The 13,971-nt window shown below is 41.5% G+C and overlaps 1 protein-coding gene and 1 long non-coding RNA gene across 2 annotated transcripts; one reads left to right on the top strand and one right to left on the bottom strand.

Moving 5' to 3' along the window:
* Positions 1-4,273: 4,273 nt before the first annotated feature.
* LOC124878925 lies at positions 4,274-4,999 on the top strand. The gene is made up of 3 exons (XR_007040900.1): positions 4,274-4,652; positions 4,729-4,785; positions 4,858-4,999. It is a non-coding gene; the product is annotated as an uncharacterized LOC124878925 (long non-coding RNA).
* A 4,710-nt stretch (positions 5,000-9,709) lies between these two features.
* LOC124879891 (histidine-rich glycoprotein-like) lies at positions 9,710-12,518 on the bottom strand. Its single transcript, XM_047384712.1, has 4 exons — positions 12,360-12,518; positions 12,227-12,283; positions 12,007-12,154; positions 9,710-10,847 (listed from the first exon to the last, which is right to left on the bottom strand). Exons 2-4 carry the CDS (start codon positions 12,270-12,272, stop codon positions 9,896-9,898), a joined length of 1,146 nt encoding a protein of 381 aa, XP_047240668.1. The 5' UTR covers positions 12,273-12,283; positions 12,360-12,518; the 3' UTR covers positions 9,710-9,895.
* Positions 12,519-13,971: the final 1,453 nt, after the last annotated feature.

Raw genomic sequence — 13,971 nt, 5'->3', positions numbered from 1 at the left:
TTTGCAGAAATGACTGCTTCAATGCGGCGTGGCATGGAGGCAATCAGCCTGTGGCACTGCTGAGGTCTTATGGAGGCCCAGGATGCTTCGATAGCGGCCTTTAGCTCATCCAGAGTGTTGGGTCTTGAGTCTCTCAACGTTCTCTTCACAATATCCCACAGATTCTCTATGGGGTTCAGGTCAGGAGAGTTGGCAGGCCAATTGAGCACAGTGATACCATGGTCAGTAAACCATTTACCAGTGGTTTTGGCACTGTGAGCAGGTGCCAGGTCGTGCTGAAAAATGAAATCTTCATCTCCATAAAGCTTTTCAGCAGATGGAAGCATGAAGTGCTCCAAAATCTCCTGATAGCTAGCTGCATTGATCCTGCCCTTGATAAAACACAGTGGACCAACACCAGCAGCTGACACGGCACCCCAGACCATCACTGACTGTGGGTACTTGACACTGGACTTCTGGCATTTTGGCATTTCCTTCTCCCCAGTCTTCCTCCAGACTCTGGCACCTTGATTTCCGAATGACATGCAGAATTTGCTTTCATCCGAAAAAAGTACTTTGGACCACTGAGCAACAGTCCAGTGCTGCTTCTCTGTAGCCCAGGTCAGGCGCTTCTGCCGCTGTTTCTGGTTCAAAAGTGGCTTGACCTGGGGAATGCGGCACCTGTAGCCCATTTCCTGCACACGCCTGTGCACGGTGGCTCTGGATGTTTCTACTCCAGACTCAGTCCACTGCTTCCACAGGTCCCCCAAGGTCTGGAATCGGCCCTTCTCCACAATCTTCCTCAGGATCCGGTCACCTCTTCTCGTTGTGCAGCATTTTCTGCCACACTTTTTCCTTCCCACAGACTTCCCACTGAGGTGCCTTGATACAGCACTCTGGGAACAGCCTATTCGTTCAGAAATGTCTTTCTGTGTCTTACCCTCTTGCTTGAGGGTGTCAATAGTGGCCTTCTGGACAGCAGTCAGGTCGGCAGTCTTACCCATGATTGGGGTTTTGAGTGATGAACCAGGCTGGGAGTTTTAAAGGCCTCAGGAATCTTTTGCAGGTGTTTAGAGTTAACTCGTTGATTCAGATGATTAGGTTCATAGCTCGTTTAGAGACCCTTTTAATGATATGCTAATTTTGTGAGATAGGAATTTTGGGTTTTCATGAGCTGTATGACAAAATCATCCGTATTAAGACAATAAAAGACCTGAAATATTTCAGTTAGTGTGCAATGAATCTAAAATATATGAATGTTAAATTTTCATCATGACATTATGGAAAATAATGAACTTTATCACAATATGCTAATATTTTGAGAAGGACCTGTATATGTTGGACAATGAAAGTGAAACTCCTGTCATTTTAGTGTGGGAGGTTTCATGGCTAAATTGGACCAGCCTGGTAACCAGTCTTCATTGATTGCACATTGCACCAGTAAGAGCAGAGAGTGAAGGTTCAATTAGCAGGGTAAGAGCACAGTTTTACTCAAAATATTGAAATGCACACAACATTATGGGTGACATAACAGAGTTCAAAAGAGGACAAATTGTTAGTGCACGTCTTGCTGGCAAATCTGTGACCAAGACAGCAAGTCTTTGTGATGTATCAAGAGCCACGGTATCCAGGGTAATGTCAGCATACCACCAAGAAGGATGAACCACATCCAACAGGTTGCTTTTATTTTTCATTTTGTCAGGATCGGTCCTCCATAAAACCGAGGTTCACAAAGTGCTGTAAATATTGCAAACAAAACATACAGATTAAAACAAACAAGTTAGAATATACATCCCAGAAATTAAGATAGATTAAAAAAGAAATAAAAGCCAACCTCTCAGCAAGTACAAAACACTTTTGCAAATAAGTGTGTTTTAAGGTTTTTACACTCACTGAGCGATGATGCCTGTCTAACATGTACTGGCAACTCATTCCACATTTTCGGAGCGCCTACAGAAAAAGCACGGCCACCTCTTAGTTTAGGCTTAGTTTTTGACACTTAAAGGAGCTGCTGGTTGGTGGACCTAAGGGAGCGGACAGGTATATGTAGCTGTAGGAGCTAAGAGAGTTAATCGGGCCCACCCATTAACAGATTTAAAAGCAAATCGAAGAACTTTAGAATGGATTCTGAAATATACAGGTAACTAGTGGAGTGACATTAAAACAGGAGCGATGTGCTCAGACTTTCTTGTTCCAGATAAGAGCTGCGCTGCAGCATTTACACAATCTGCAGACACCTAATGAATGTATCACTAATCCCTCAGTATAGTACGTAATGGTAATCCAGTCTGAGTGCGATAAAAGCATGGATAACCATTCAAAACAGCTGCCTTGGTAGTAAGGACTTTATTTTGGCTAACTGCCTTAGATGGAAGAAACTAGATTTCACGACTGCCCTAATCTAGGTTTGTGATGATTGGCCAAACATACTGAGACAAGTTATCAAGATTTACTGAGGAGGTCTTTGATGTGTTACCAAAAACCATCACTTGTGTATTTTGTTCATTCAGATTCAGAATGTTCAAGGCTATCCATGCCTTTATATCATCAAGGCATTTAAACAAGGAATCTAATGCGTAACCCTTTGCCTTTTTAAGACAGAGATAAATTTGGGAATCCTCTGGATAACAATGAAAGGAAACTCCATGTTTCCTGAAGATGAAGCCAAGTGGTAGCAGATAAATGGAACAAAGAAGAGGGCCTAACACTGGGCCTTGTGGACCCCATAACGAAGAAAGGCAGACGATTCAAAATCACCTAGTTTGACCGAGAATGTTCGGTCCTTACTTTTTACCCCAAACCACTGTTCTAAATGAGAAATTAAAATTGTGTTGTCCACTGTGTCAAATGCTGCAGTTAGATCGAGGAGCACAATAAAAAGACAGTTGCCTTGAGTCTGTTGCTAGGAGCAGATCATTGAAAACTCTTAAAAGGGCACACTCAGTACTATGTAGAGCTTTAAAATCAGATTGAACGATCTCTAAAATGTCATATATTTCTAAAAAACCCATTAGTTGCTTGTAAACTGCCTTTTCAAGGACTTTAGAGATGAAAGGCAGTTTAAAATAGGCCTGTAATTTTGAAAAGTATTAGGATCAAGAGTAGGTTTTGTAAGTAAAGGTTGAATTACTGCCTGTTTAAGGTCTGTAGGAACAACCCCAGAGGATAAGTTATTAATAATTAACTGTACATTTGGTGCTATGTTAAGGAGGACCTCTTTAAAGAGCCGAGGAGGGAGAGCATCATATGGAGAGCCAGAAGGCTTTAAGCAAGCAACAATATCCTGCAAGGTTAGCAATGAAACAGGCTCAAACTTGTCAAAAATAGCAGAGCACAGGACATGGTAGATGGATTGTGAATACAGTGAGAACTCTGAGTTTTCAAAGATTATACTTTTTCAATGAAAAGGTGAAGAACGTTTTCACGTTTTCTGAAAAGGCTCGACACAGATAGTCTGACTTGCACGAAGACCCAATTCAATAGTTTTAAATAAAATATTGGGCTTGTGACAATTTGCATGAATGATAGCAGAGAAATGTTTTTTCTAGCATCCTTGACAATTTTCTGATAAGAACTCCAGTTGCATTTTATGACACCTGAAGTTTATCCTTCTGCCATCTGCATTCAACTGTAAAGGTCAGTCAGTCATTTTCTACCGCTTATTCCATAGTGGGTCACGGGGGAGCTGGTGCCTATCTCCAGCAGTCTATGGGCGAGAGGCGGGGTACACCCTGGACAAGTCGCCAGTCCATCACAGGGCAACACACATACAACCATGCACACACTCATTCACACCTAAGGGCAATTTAGAGACCAATTAACCTAACAGGCATGTCTTTGGACTGTGGGAGGAAGCTGGAGTACCCGGTGAGAACCCAGCATGCACGGGGAGAAAATGCAAACTCCATGCAGAAAGACCCCCGGTCGGGAATTGAACCCAGGACCTTCTTGCTGCAAGGCAACAGTGCTACCAACTGTGCCACCCGTAAAGGTTAATAAGTAATAATTAAAGGCTATGTCTAAAACCGTTAAGTTGATATCAGCCATTAAACTATGAATGTTTACTGTCAATAATGAAATGTATTTGGTTATGTTAGGTGGGCTGCACTGTGGCGCAGCTGGTAGCACTGTTGCCTTGCAGCAAGGAGGTCCTGGGTTGAACTTCCTGCCAGGGTTCTTTCTGCATGGAGTTTGCATGTTCTCTCTTCTTCTAAGGATTGGTTTTGTAAGCTGTAAAACAACTTTCGTCTTTTAAAACTGCTCTAAATTAGCAACCAGATCAGGGCTAGGAAATAAAATAAATGTGTTTAAAGTGAGATGCTCACATTTGTCTTACAAAAGTATTTGTCAGAAATCAAACAGAAAAATAAAACCCTGACACTGTGGCTCCAACCTGCATCAGAATGCAAAACAAGAACGCTGACTCTTCTTTTTACGGATATTCCACAAATGTTGCATGGACAGAGACAAATGGTCCCATGTTAAACGCATCAGCAAGTTTATATCATTTGAAAGCTGAACATCATGTTCATGAAGATTAAAATCCAGATGTCATCTCATTACTTTACGCTGCGACAGCCCTGAGCTCAGCATCTCCTCCATACAACTCTGCTGCCTATAAATACTGATGAGGACACCTTCAACATTCATCAGCTGGCTGACTGACTGAACAGGTAGGACTCCAGCTCCTCAGCATCACTTCTCTGTAACAAACCTGATCTGAAAGAGTTAACTCTGTGTTTCTTTCAGAGAGATCCAGGATGATCATGAAGATCCTCGCTGTCTTCGTCCTCGTCTTTCTCACAGGTCAGAAAATCTTGATGCTTTGGTAAAAATCTCATAAAATAAACAAGGTTTAAAACTGTGTTGTCTCTGCAGGTTGTAATGGTGGACACCATGAACACCCATCCAAATTCCAGGTAGAAATGGTGCAGGATGCTTACTGGAGATATGTTCAGAAATCCACCAGTACTCCCTGGGAGTATGTAGAGGACATCAGGGATTCCCCTCCAGGACAGTATCTGTGGTAAGAGGAAAGGTCAACACATTTCTTCAAAGCATTAAAGCTGGATGGGTATTTGCTGAGATTTAGGCAGAGACTGATTTTATTTTTTTTTACTGTTATAAATGCCTCTTCTTAAACCATGGACACATCTCTTTAACTTTCAGGTCAGAAGCACAGGCATATCTGTAACTAACCTTGACATGGTTGTAGGATGGATGTTCTGGTTCCTTCAAGCTGCAAGTTCTCTCTCTCTAGTCAGACACATTTTATCCTTCTTAATAAAACCGATTTCTTTGTTTTAGGTGCTTAAATGTAGCCAGGAGTTCACCAAACATGTCTGGGTTTAACTTTAACAGAGATTGAGAAGGAGGACTTAACATAAACAAGATATCTAATGAAAGTTAACTGAATCAATGTTTAACTAGAACCTAAAACAAGGTGATCATCAGGGTTCTGTTTGTATCTCTCCAGTTCCCTCATCGCAGAGAGCATCGAAATCATCTATGACTTCTTCTGTAATGTGTACACTGATATAGTTTGGTGGACCAACAACTTCTACCGTAAGTTCTGCCACAAGGTAGATCACCTAAAGCACGACCTGGAGTATTTTCTGCTCTACCTAGAAGCTGACTTACACTACCACGCCAAGGAGCTGGCAGCTCAAACCCGTTCCAAGCTGGAGGAGCTAAAGAAGTGCGCCGCCCACTACACTGAAGCCCTGGACCCCAAAGGTCTGAAGATCGCCCTGCTGGAGAAGACCCAGGAGCTGCATGAGCATGTGGATAAATGCTTTAAACACCTGCATATCCCCCATCATCATTATCATGGTCACCATCATCACCATGACCCCAAAGAACACCATGACCATCATGACCACAAATACCATCATGACCACAAAGATCACCTTGAACACAAAGACCACCATGATCACACAGAACACCATGACCATGACCATAAGGACCACCATGACCCCAAAGAACACCATGACCATCACGACGAGGACCACAAGGATCACAAAGACCACCATGACCACAAAGAACACCATGACCACCAAGACCACAAATACCATCATGACCACAAAGATCACCTTGAACACAAAGACCACCATGATCACACAGAACACCATGACCATGACCATAAGGACCACCATGACCCCAAAGAACACCATGACCATCACGACGAGGACCACAAGGATCACAAAGACCACCATGACCACAAAGAACACCATGACCACCAAGACCACAAATACCATCATGACCACAAAGATCACCTTGAACACAAAGACCACCATGATCACACAGAACACCATGACCATGACCATAAGGACCACCATGACCCCAAAGAACACCATGACCATCACGACGAGGACCACAAGGATCACAAAGACCACCATGACCACAAAGAACACCATGACCACCAAGACCACAAATACCATCATGACCACAAAGATCACCTTGAACACAAAGACCACCATGATCACACAGAACACCATGACCATGACCATAAGGACCACCATGACCCCAAAGAACACCATGACCATCATGACGAGGACCACAAGGATCACAAAGACCACCATGACCACAAAGACCACCATGACCACAAAGAACACCATGACCATGACCATAAGGACCATAAGGATCACAAAGACCACCATGACCATAAAGGCCACCATAACTGTAAATACCATCATGACCACAAGCACCACCATCAACATCTCCATGGCCATGACCACAAATACCATCATGACCACAAAGACCCTCATCAACATCACCATGGCCATGACCACAAAAATGCTCTGAAAAAGAAGGTGCATGAAAGCCTGGAGGAGTTTAAGGTGACCATATTCTCCCTGGTCTACCGCTTTGAGGTCAAACTTACCCACACAACCTACAGCCTCAATAAGAAAATTGTTCCACGTAGAAGAAGACATTGGGGCAAACTGAAAAAAGCTTCAGACAGCCTGAAGAATGACCTGGAGTATCTGTGGGAGGACTGGGCACAGAGTCAGAAAAGGACAACTGAATCGATTCATCGCTAATGAGTTTCTGTTAACATCTGAGAAAGAGGAAACATCTATTTTTGATTTTAAATGCTAAACATATCAAAGATGACATTTTGTGTCCCTTTTTTCTCAGGCCGATGATTTCCTGCAGAATAATGATGTCTATGATATTCTTTCATTAAAATACATGATTTCAGTGCAAATACTTTCATTGCCTGGCACTTTGTTTCCTTTGCTGCAGACTCATTGGAGTTTAATAAAACGCTCAGCTTCAATGTTTGCTTCTGATTTGAAGGTATTATGAAAGACTTCAGTATTTAGCTTTACAGTTCCCACCAGTAAAACATATCATTTCTCCCAAAATATATTTTTGTTGACAAATACCTACATTTCCCCTTCCTCTAATTCATTTATATTTGGTAAATATTAACCTTTTCCGGGTAATCTGGTCAGGTTATCAAAGCTCGTCTCAGCAGAAATTTGACCAGTTTTTCAGTGGCTAACCTCAACCAAGTTCTTTTCTCAAAATCATTCCAGGTTGAGAGGGCAGCATTTTTAATTGCTCTCTTACCCGGTTCTGTTCTAACTCAGGGAACGAACAAATGATGAAAAGCCTGGGAGCACAGTCCATACCGGGTGCTGGGCCTAGTCATAAAAGCAGTCAGGTAAGGGGGAAGTAAGGGGGAAGTAGTCCCATTATACATTAAAAGAAGCTTGTCTGTCTGTCTGCAAACAGAAATTGAAGAATGTCCAGCAGCTGCATACAAATGACAATGATTTTTCAGGATTAATCCTGATCTAACACTTGCATTTGGCTAACCTTAGGTACATTTTAATGGCTAACCTTAGTTTTAGTCTTTTATAGTGTTAACTCTTTCTATTACCCAGTTCTTTTGCTACCAGCCCAAGGCAAGGACCTGGAGTCAGTCTTAAGTTCTCAAAAGCCAAATCCTAATTCATTTTAATCACATATAAAGTTGTACAGTGCTGGGCACTATCTGCAATACCAAATTTTAAGTTTTGCTTTTCTGACTGATCGAATACTGATGTCATGCATTAAAATGCAAATTAATTACCTAAATATCAAACAATGTGATTTTCTGGATTTTTGTTTTAGATTCTGTCACTCATAGTTAAAGAGTTCCTATAATAAAAAAAAAAAATAAAGACTTCTACATGCTTTGCAAGTGGAAAAACCTGCAAAATCAGCAGTGCATCAAATCCTTGTTCTCCCCACTGTATGTTAGTCCTTTACTGGTTATTAACTGTTTTTGAACTGATACTAGACATATACTAGTTAGTTTGTTTGTCAGTACTTTGTAGGTTTTATGCTATTTCATATTACATTGCTAATGTAAAAGATGATTTAGTAATATTACAATGGAAATAATTATTTATTAGCAAAGCTGAAGAAGTCAAATAGTTTGTACAATCTTACAATAACTAAAACAGCTACAGCTAATAGCTAACATAGCTAATAGCTAACAAAGCTAATAGCTAACACAGCCACACCTAGTAGCCAATAGCTAATAGCTAACACAGCCACACCTAGAAGCCAATAGCTAATAGCTAACACAGCCACACCTAGTAGCTAACAAAGCTAATAGCTAACACAGCCACACCTAGTAGCCAATAGCTAATAGCTAACACAGCCACACCTATTAGCTAACAAAGCTAATAGCTAACACAGCCACACCTAGTAGCCAAAAGCTAATAGCTAACACAGCCACACCTAGTAGCTAACAAAGCTAATAGCTAACACAACCACACCTAGTAGCTCACACAGCTAATAGCTAACAAAGCTAATAGCGAATACGGCCACACCTAGTAGCCAACACAGCTAATAGCTAACACAGCCACTCCTAGTAGCTACTACAGCTAATAGCTAATACAGCTAATAGCTAACAGAGCCACACACACCTGGCAGCTAACACAGCTAATAGCTAACACAATCACATCTAGTAGCTAACACAGCTAATAGCTAACACAGCCACACCTAGTAGCTCACACAGCTAATAGCTAACAAAGCTAATAGCTAACACAGCCACACCTAGTAGCCAACACAGCTAATAGCTAACACAGCCACTCCTAGTAGCTACTACAGCTAATAGCTAATACAGCTAATAGCTAACAAAGCCACACCTGGTAGCTAACACAGCTAATAGCTAACAAAGCTAATAGCTAACACAGCCACACCTAGTAGCCAACACAGCTAATAGCTAACACAGCCACTCCTAGTAGCTACTACAGCTAATAGCTAATACAGCTAATAGCTAACACAGCCACACCTAGTAGCTCACACAGCTAATAGCCAACAAAGCTAATAGCTAACACAGCTACACCTAGTAGCCAACACAGCTAATAGCTAACACAGCCACTCCTAGTAGCTACTACAGCTAATAGCTAATAAAGCTAATAGCTAACGCAGCTAATATGTAACACAGCCACACCTAGCAGCTAACACAGCTATTAGCTAACACAGCCATTACTATCAGCCAGTAAATAGCTAACACAGCCATTACTGGCTGTGTTAGCATTACTGGCTGATAGTCTGAGAGGCTCTATTTTAGTTGTATTAGAGAGAATACAACTATTTCCAAACACACAAATCTTCCAGAACAAAAGGAAGGACCAAAATTGGGTTGGTTATGTCTCATTAAATAAGTTGCAAAGAAATATTTGAAGAAAGACAACAAGAGACTTTCTGTATTTCAAATTTTATTTTGATCAATAAAATATTAGAGACATTTTATTAACAATTCAGCAAATCATCTCGTGTCAGAAAAATAGGTCTCCATCAACATGTTTTAGTATAAAACTGAAAAACTAGATGCTGCCTCCTCAGTATTGTACAGATTTAAGTGTTTATTTTACTAACAACCATTAGACAAAGCTGTCTTCAAATCCGTTCAGTGGGTCTTTTTCTGACTGAAGGACATCCAGTCATTCCATATAGACTCCAGGTCGTCCTTCAGGTGATCTGAGTTTTGAACAAGCTTAGCCCCGTGTCTCCTTCTATGTGGAACAATTTTTTTATTGATCTCATTAGTTGTCTGGGCAAGTTTAATCTCAAAGCTATGGACCAGGGAGAACAAAGTGGCCTTAAAGCCCTCCATGCTTTCATCAACTTTCTTCTTCATGTCGGTTCCATCTTTATGCCCATGATGATGGTGGCCAGGATGTTTGTGACCAGGAGGTTTCTGACCAGGAAGATGGTGACCATGATGGTGATGGCCATGATGATGATGGTGATGGTGGCTAGGATGATTGTGACCATGATGATGGTGGCCAGGAGGTTTCTGACCAGGAAGATGGTGACCATGATGATGATGGTGATGGTGGCCAGGATGATTGTGACCAGGAGGTTTCTGACCAGGATGATTGTGACCATGATGATGGTGGCCAGGATGTTTATGACCAGGAGGTTTGTGACCGTGGTGATGGTGACCATAATGATGGTGATCAAGTTGATGATGAAGGTGACCATAATGATGGTGATGGTGATCATGTTGATGATGATTGTGAGTGTGCAGGTGTTCAAAGCACTTATTCAAATCCTCGTGTAGCTCCTGGCATTTCTGGATCAGGGCCTTCTTCAGGCCTTTGGAATCCAAGCCTTCAATGTAGTGGGCTGCACACTTCTTGAGATCCTCCAACTTGCAACGGATTTGAGCCGCCAGCTCCTTAGCATGGTAATGTATGTCATCTTCCAAGTGGTGCAAAAAATGCTCCAGTTCGTGGTGAAGGTGGTCTACCTCATGGCAGAGCTTGTGGAAAAAGTCGGTGGTCCACAAAACTATATGAGCGTAAACAAGGCGGAAGAATGTGTGGATGACGTTGATGCTCTGTGAAATGAGGAAGCTGCAGAGACACAAACAGAACTCTGAGGAACACCTCGTTTCTTCAGACAGTAAATAGTTTGGGCTCAAATTAAATAGTTATTCTGTATGGTTTTATTGGATGACTTTAACTTTTTCACAGTACAAAACAACAGTCCTCCTTGAAACATGTCAAGGATAGTTAAAATATAGCTAGTGTTAAATAGACACACCTTCTTCAAGTCTAAAAACTAAGTGCACCCATCTTCTTCCAAAGTATTTCAGGGAGAGAGTAGCAACTAGGGGCTGCAGATCAAATGCATTGCAGGAGTTTTTCTAGTTTGCTGCTCTGGAGCAAACATGTGTGTTAGCACAATGCCAGGGTAGAAATACATCAGCAATAATTTTAGAGAAGCCCTTGATACTGAAAATCAACCTGGTTAGAATGTAATCTCCAAACTATCTGAAGTCCATCATTCTGCAGAGAGGAACTGTGTAAAACATCTCAGACTGCTGCCAATCTTACCAAAAGTGGATAGATTCAGCCCAAGGTCAGAGCGTGAAGGTAAGAGAAATAACCAAAAACCGAAGAGCTCCAGCTTAGACCGTACAAGCCTCAGTGAGCAGGTTAAAGGTTAAAGGTCATGACAGGACAATTAGAAAAAAACTAAACCAGTCTGGCTGTTATGATTGGTGGAAGCCTCTTCTCCCTAAAAACAAGATGGTAGCAGGACTTAGTTGCAAAGCTGCATCTGAATGAAGGACAAGGCTTTTGAGACAATGTCCTCTGGACAGATGAGACCAAAGTAGAGATGTCTGACCATAATGGACAGAACCGTGTTTGGAGAAACCCAGACACAGCACATCAGCATAAATACCTCATGCCATCTGCAACAGAATGGCTGCAAAAGCAAAGAATCAAGGTGCTGCAATAAGGAGTCCTGAGAGTTACTGCTGTTAAACATGGTTCTAAAAGCTGTTGGGTCGTGGGGTGGACTGGATTCTTCACTCTTAGCTTTTCTATTTCAACCTCTTGATGTTTAATAAATAATGACTTTATGGTATCTGAAATATGTCCATGTCTTTCTAAGTTTAGCTTTTTATAGTTTCACAAGGGGCCACGTTAAGCATAAATGAATGTTACTTTTAAATACCCATCCAGCTTTAAGGCTCTGTAGAAATGCGTTGATCTTTCCTCTTACCACAGATACTGTCCTGGAGGCGAATATCTGATGTCCTCCACACTGTCCTCCGAGGTCATCGTGGACTTCTGAACATATTTCCAGTAAGCATCCTGCACCATTTCTACCTGGTATTGGGATAGGTGTTCATGGTGTCCACCATTACAACCTGCAGAGACAACACAGTTTTAAACCTTGTTTATTTTATGAGATTTTTACCAAAGCATCAAGATTTTCTGACCTGTGAGAAAGACGAGGACGAAGACAGCGAGGATCTTCATGATCATCCTGGATCTCTCTGAAAGAAACACAGAGTTAACTCTTTCAGATCAGGTTTGTTACAGAGAAGTGATGCTGAGGAGCTGGAGTCCTACCTGTTCAGTCAGTCAGCCAGCTGATGAATGTTGAAGGTGTCCTCATCAGTATTTATAGGCAGCAGAGTTGTATGGAGGAGATGCTGAGCTCAGGGCTGTCGCAGCGTAAAGTAATGAGATGACATCTGGATTTTAATCTTCATGAACATGATGTTTACAGTGCTGATAATATAAACTAAACTCTCTGATAGTTTCATAGGACAGTGATGACATTCGTCCCTATCTGTGTGACACTCTAGATTAATTATCAGTAGAGAGACACAGACGTGTCAATATTATTGCTTTAAACGTACATGTTTGAGTTTCAGGATCTTTTTTGTGATTCATCTAAAGTTTATTTTTTGGGTCGGAACATTGCGGTTCTTAGACTAGAACAGAACATTTACATGTTTGAGTCAGTCTGTCACAATTATTATAAACATGTGACTGAATATAAGCTGAACTCAGTAGCTTATAACTTCTTATACATAATATAAACAATAAAGATCTAGATCCTTTCTGTTACAGGAGATGATCTACCTGCTACTAGAAGGTGACCGTTTATGGAGATGTCTGTTGTGGTCAGTGTTTCACATATACAGCACATTTATCTCATAACAACCACAAACCTCAGTATATTTGACTAGAATTTCATGACACAGATCAGCACAAAGTAGAGCATTATGAAGTACTTTGTAGAACCACCTTTGGCTGCAGGTCTTCTGGGATTTGTTTCTACCAGCTTAGAACATCTCCAGACAGGAGGTTTCACCCTTCCTTCTTTGTAAAACTGCTCAGGAATAGGCAGATTGAGATGGATAGTCTGTGGACATAGGTTTTCATGTCTTGATACAGTATCATTAATTCTGGACTTTGACTAGGCCATCCTGACACATGAATTAGCTCTGATCTATCATCCATTGTATGCTGTATGTGTAGGGTGGTTGTCCTGCTAGAAGGTTAAAATTCTTCCCAGCCTCAGGTCTTCTGTAGCTTCTAGCAGGCTTTCTTCCAGGATGGTCCTGGATTTAGCTCCATCTATTGTCGCATCAACTCTCCTCCATAAATGTCCAATTTGTGGAGTTTTCCTATGGAGAAATTGTGCCACCTGAGCTGTGGATCTCTGCAGCTCCTCCAGAGCTACCATGGCCCAATGGCTGCTTCGCTGATTAATGCTCTCCTTGCCCAGCCTATCAGTTTAGGCAAGGCAAGTGTAGTGGAATCTTCTTATCAACGTGGGAGAGAAATGAACTCATTAGAGAAAATCCAGACTTTGTCTTTATAAGTTTTATTCAAAGGCATTCAGTGTTTGAATGACTCTGTCACTGAGCAAGTCAGTTAAGCAGAGCCACAAACACCATTTACACCAAACATGACAAGGTTATCTCAACTTCAAAGAGTCTGTGTTTTATGGCCCTAGACCCTCCTCGGATCAGATGTAACAAAGTTATCTACGAGCAGACCATCTGCTCTTCCTGAGACATCACCCTAAGGGATGGGTTTTAACCATTAAATGTCTGATACTGGTTTTTACAGCTTCCAACACAGATGTTCTGAGGTGAGAGGTAACCTAAAGGTCATACACTTTGGAACACTTAATACCAGAATTTCCATCACACAAGGTTATTCATAT

The sequence above is a fragment of the Girardinichthys multiradiatus genome, chromosome 13, assembly GCF_021462225.1.
Source record: "Girardinichthys multiradiatus isolate DD_20200921_A chromosome 13, DD_fGirMul_XY1, whole genome shotgun sequence".
NCBI classification, from domain to species: domain Eukaryota; kingdom Metazoa; phylum Chordata; class Actinopteri; order Cyprinodontiformes; family Goodeidae; genus Girardinichthys; species Girardinichthys multiradiatus.
The sequence above is the reverse complement of the archived record's forward strand: the minus strand, read 5'-3'. Positions and strand labels throughout refer to the sequence as shown.

What these genes read in the sequence shown, in the direction of transcription:
- LOC124879891 (XM_047384712.1), bottom strand. Translation starts at nt 12,272, where the DNA reads ATGATCATGAAGATCCTCGCTGTCTTCGTCCTCGTCTTTCTCACAG. An exon ending in CGTCCTCGTCTTTCTCACAG is followed by an intron (nt 12,155 to 12,226) that starts GTCAGAAAATCT and finishes TTGTCTCTGCAG; the next exon opens with GTTGTAATGGTGGACACCAT. An exon ending in CCTCCAGGACAGTATCTGTG is followed by an intron (nt 10,848 to 12,006) that starts GTAAGAGGAAAG and finishes GTGTCTCTGCAG; the next exon opens with CTTCCTCATTTCACAGAGCA.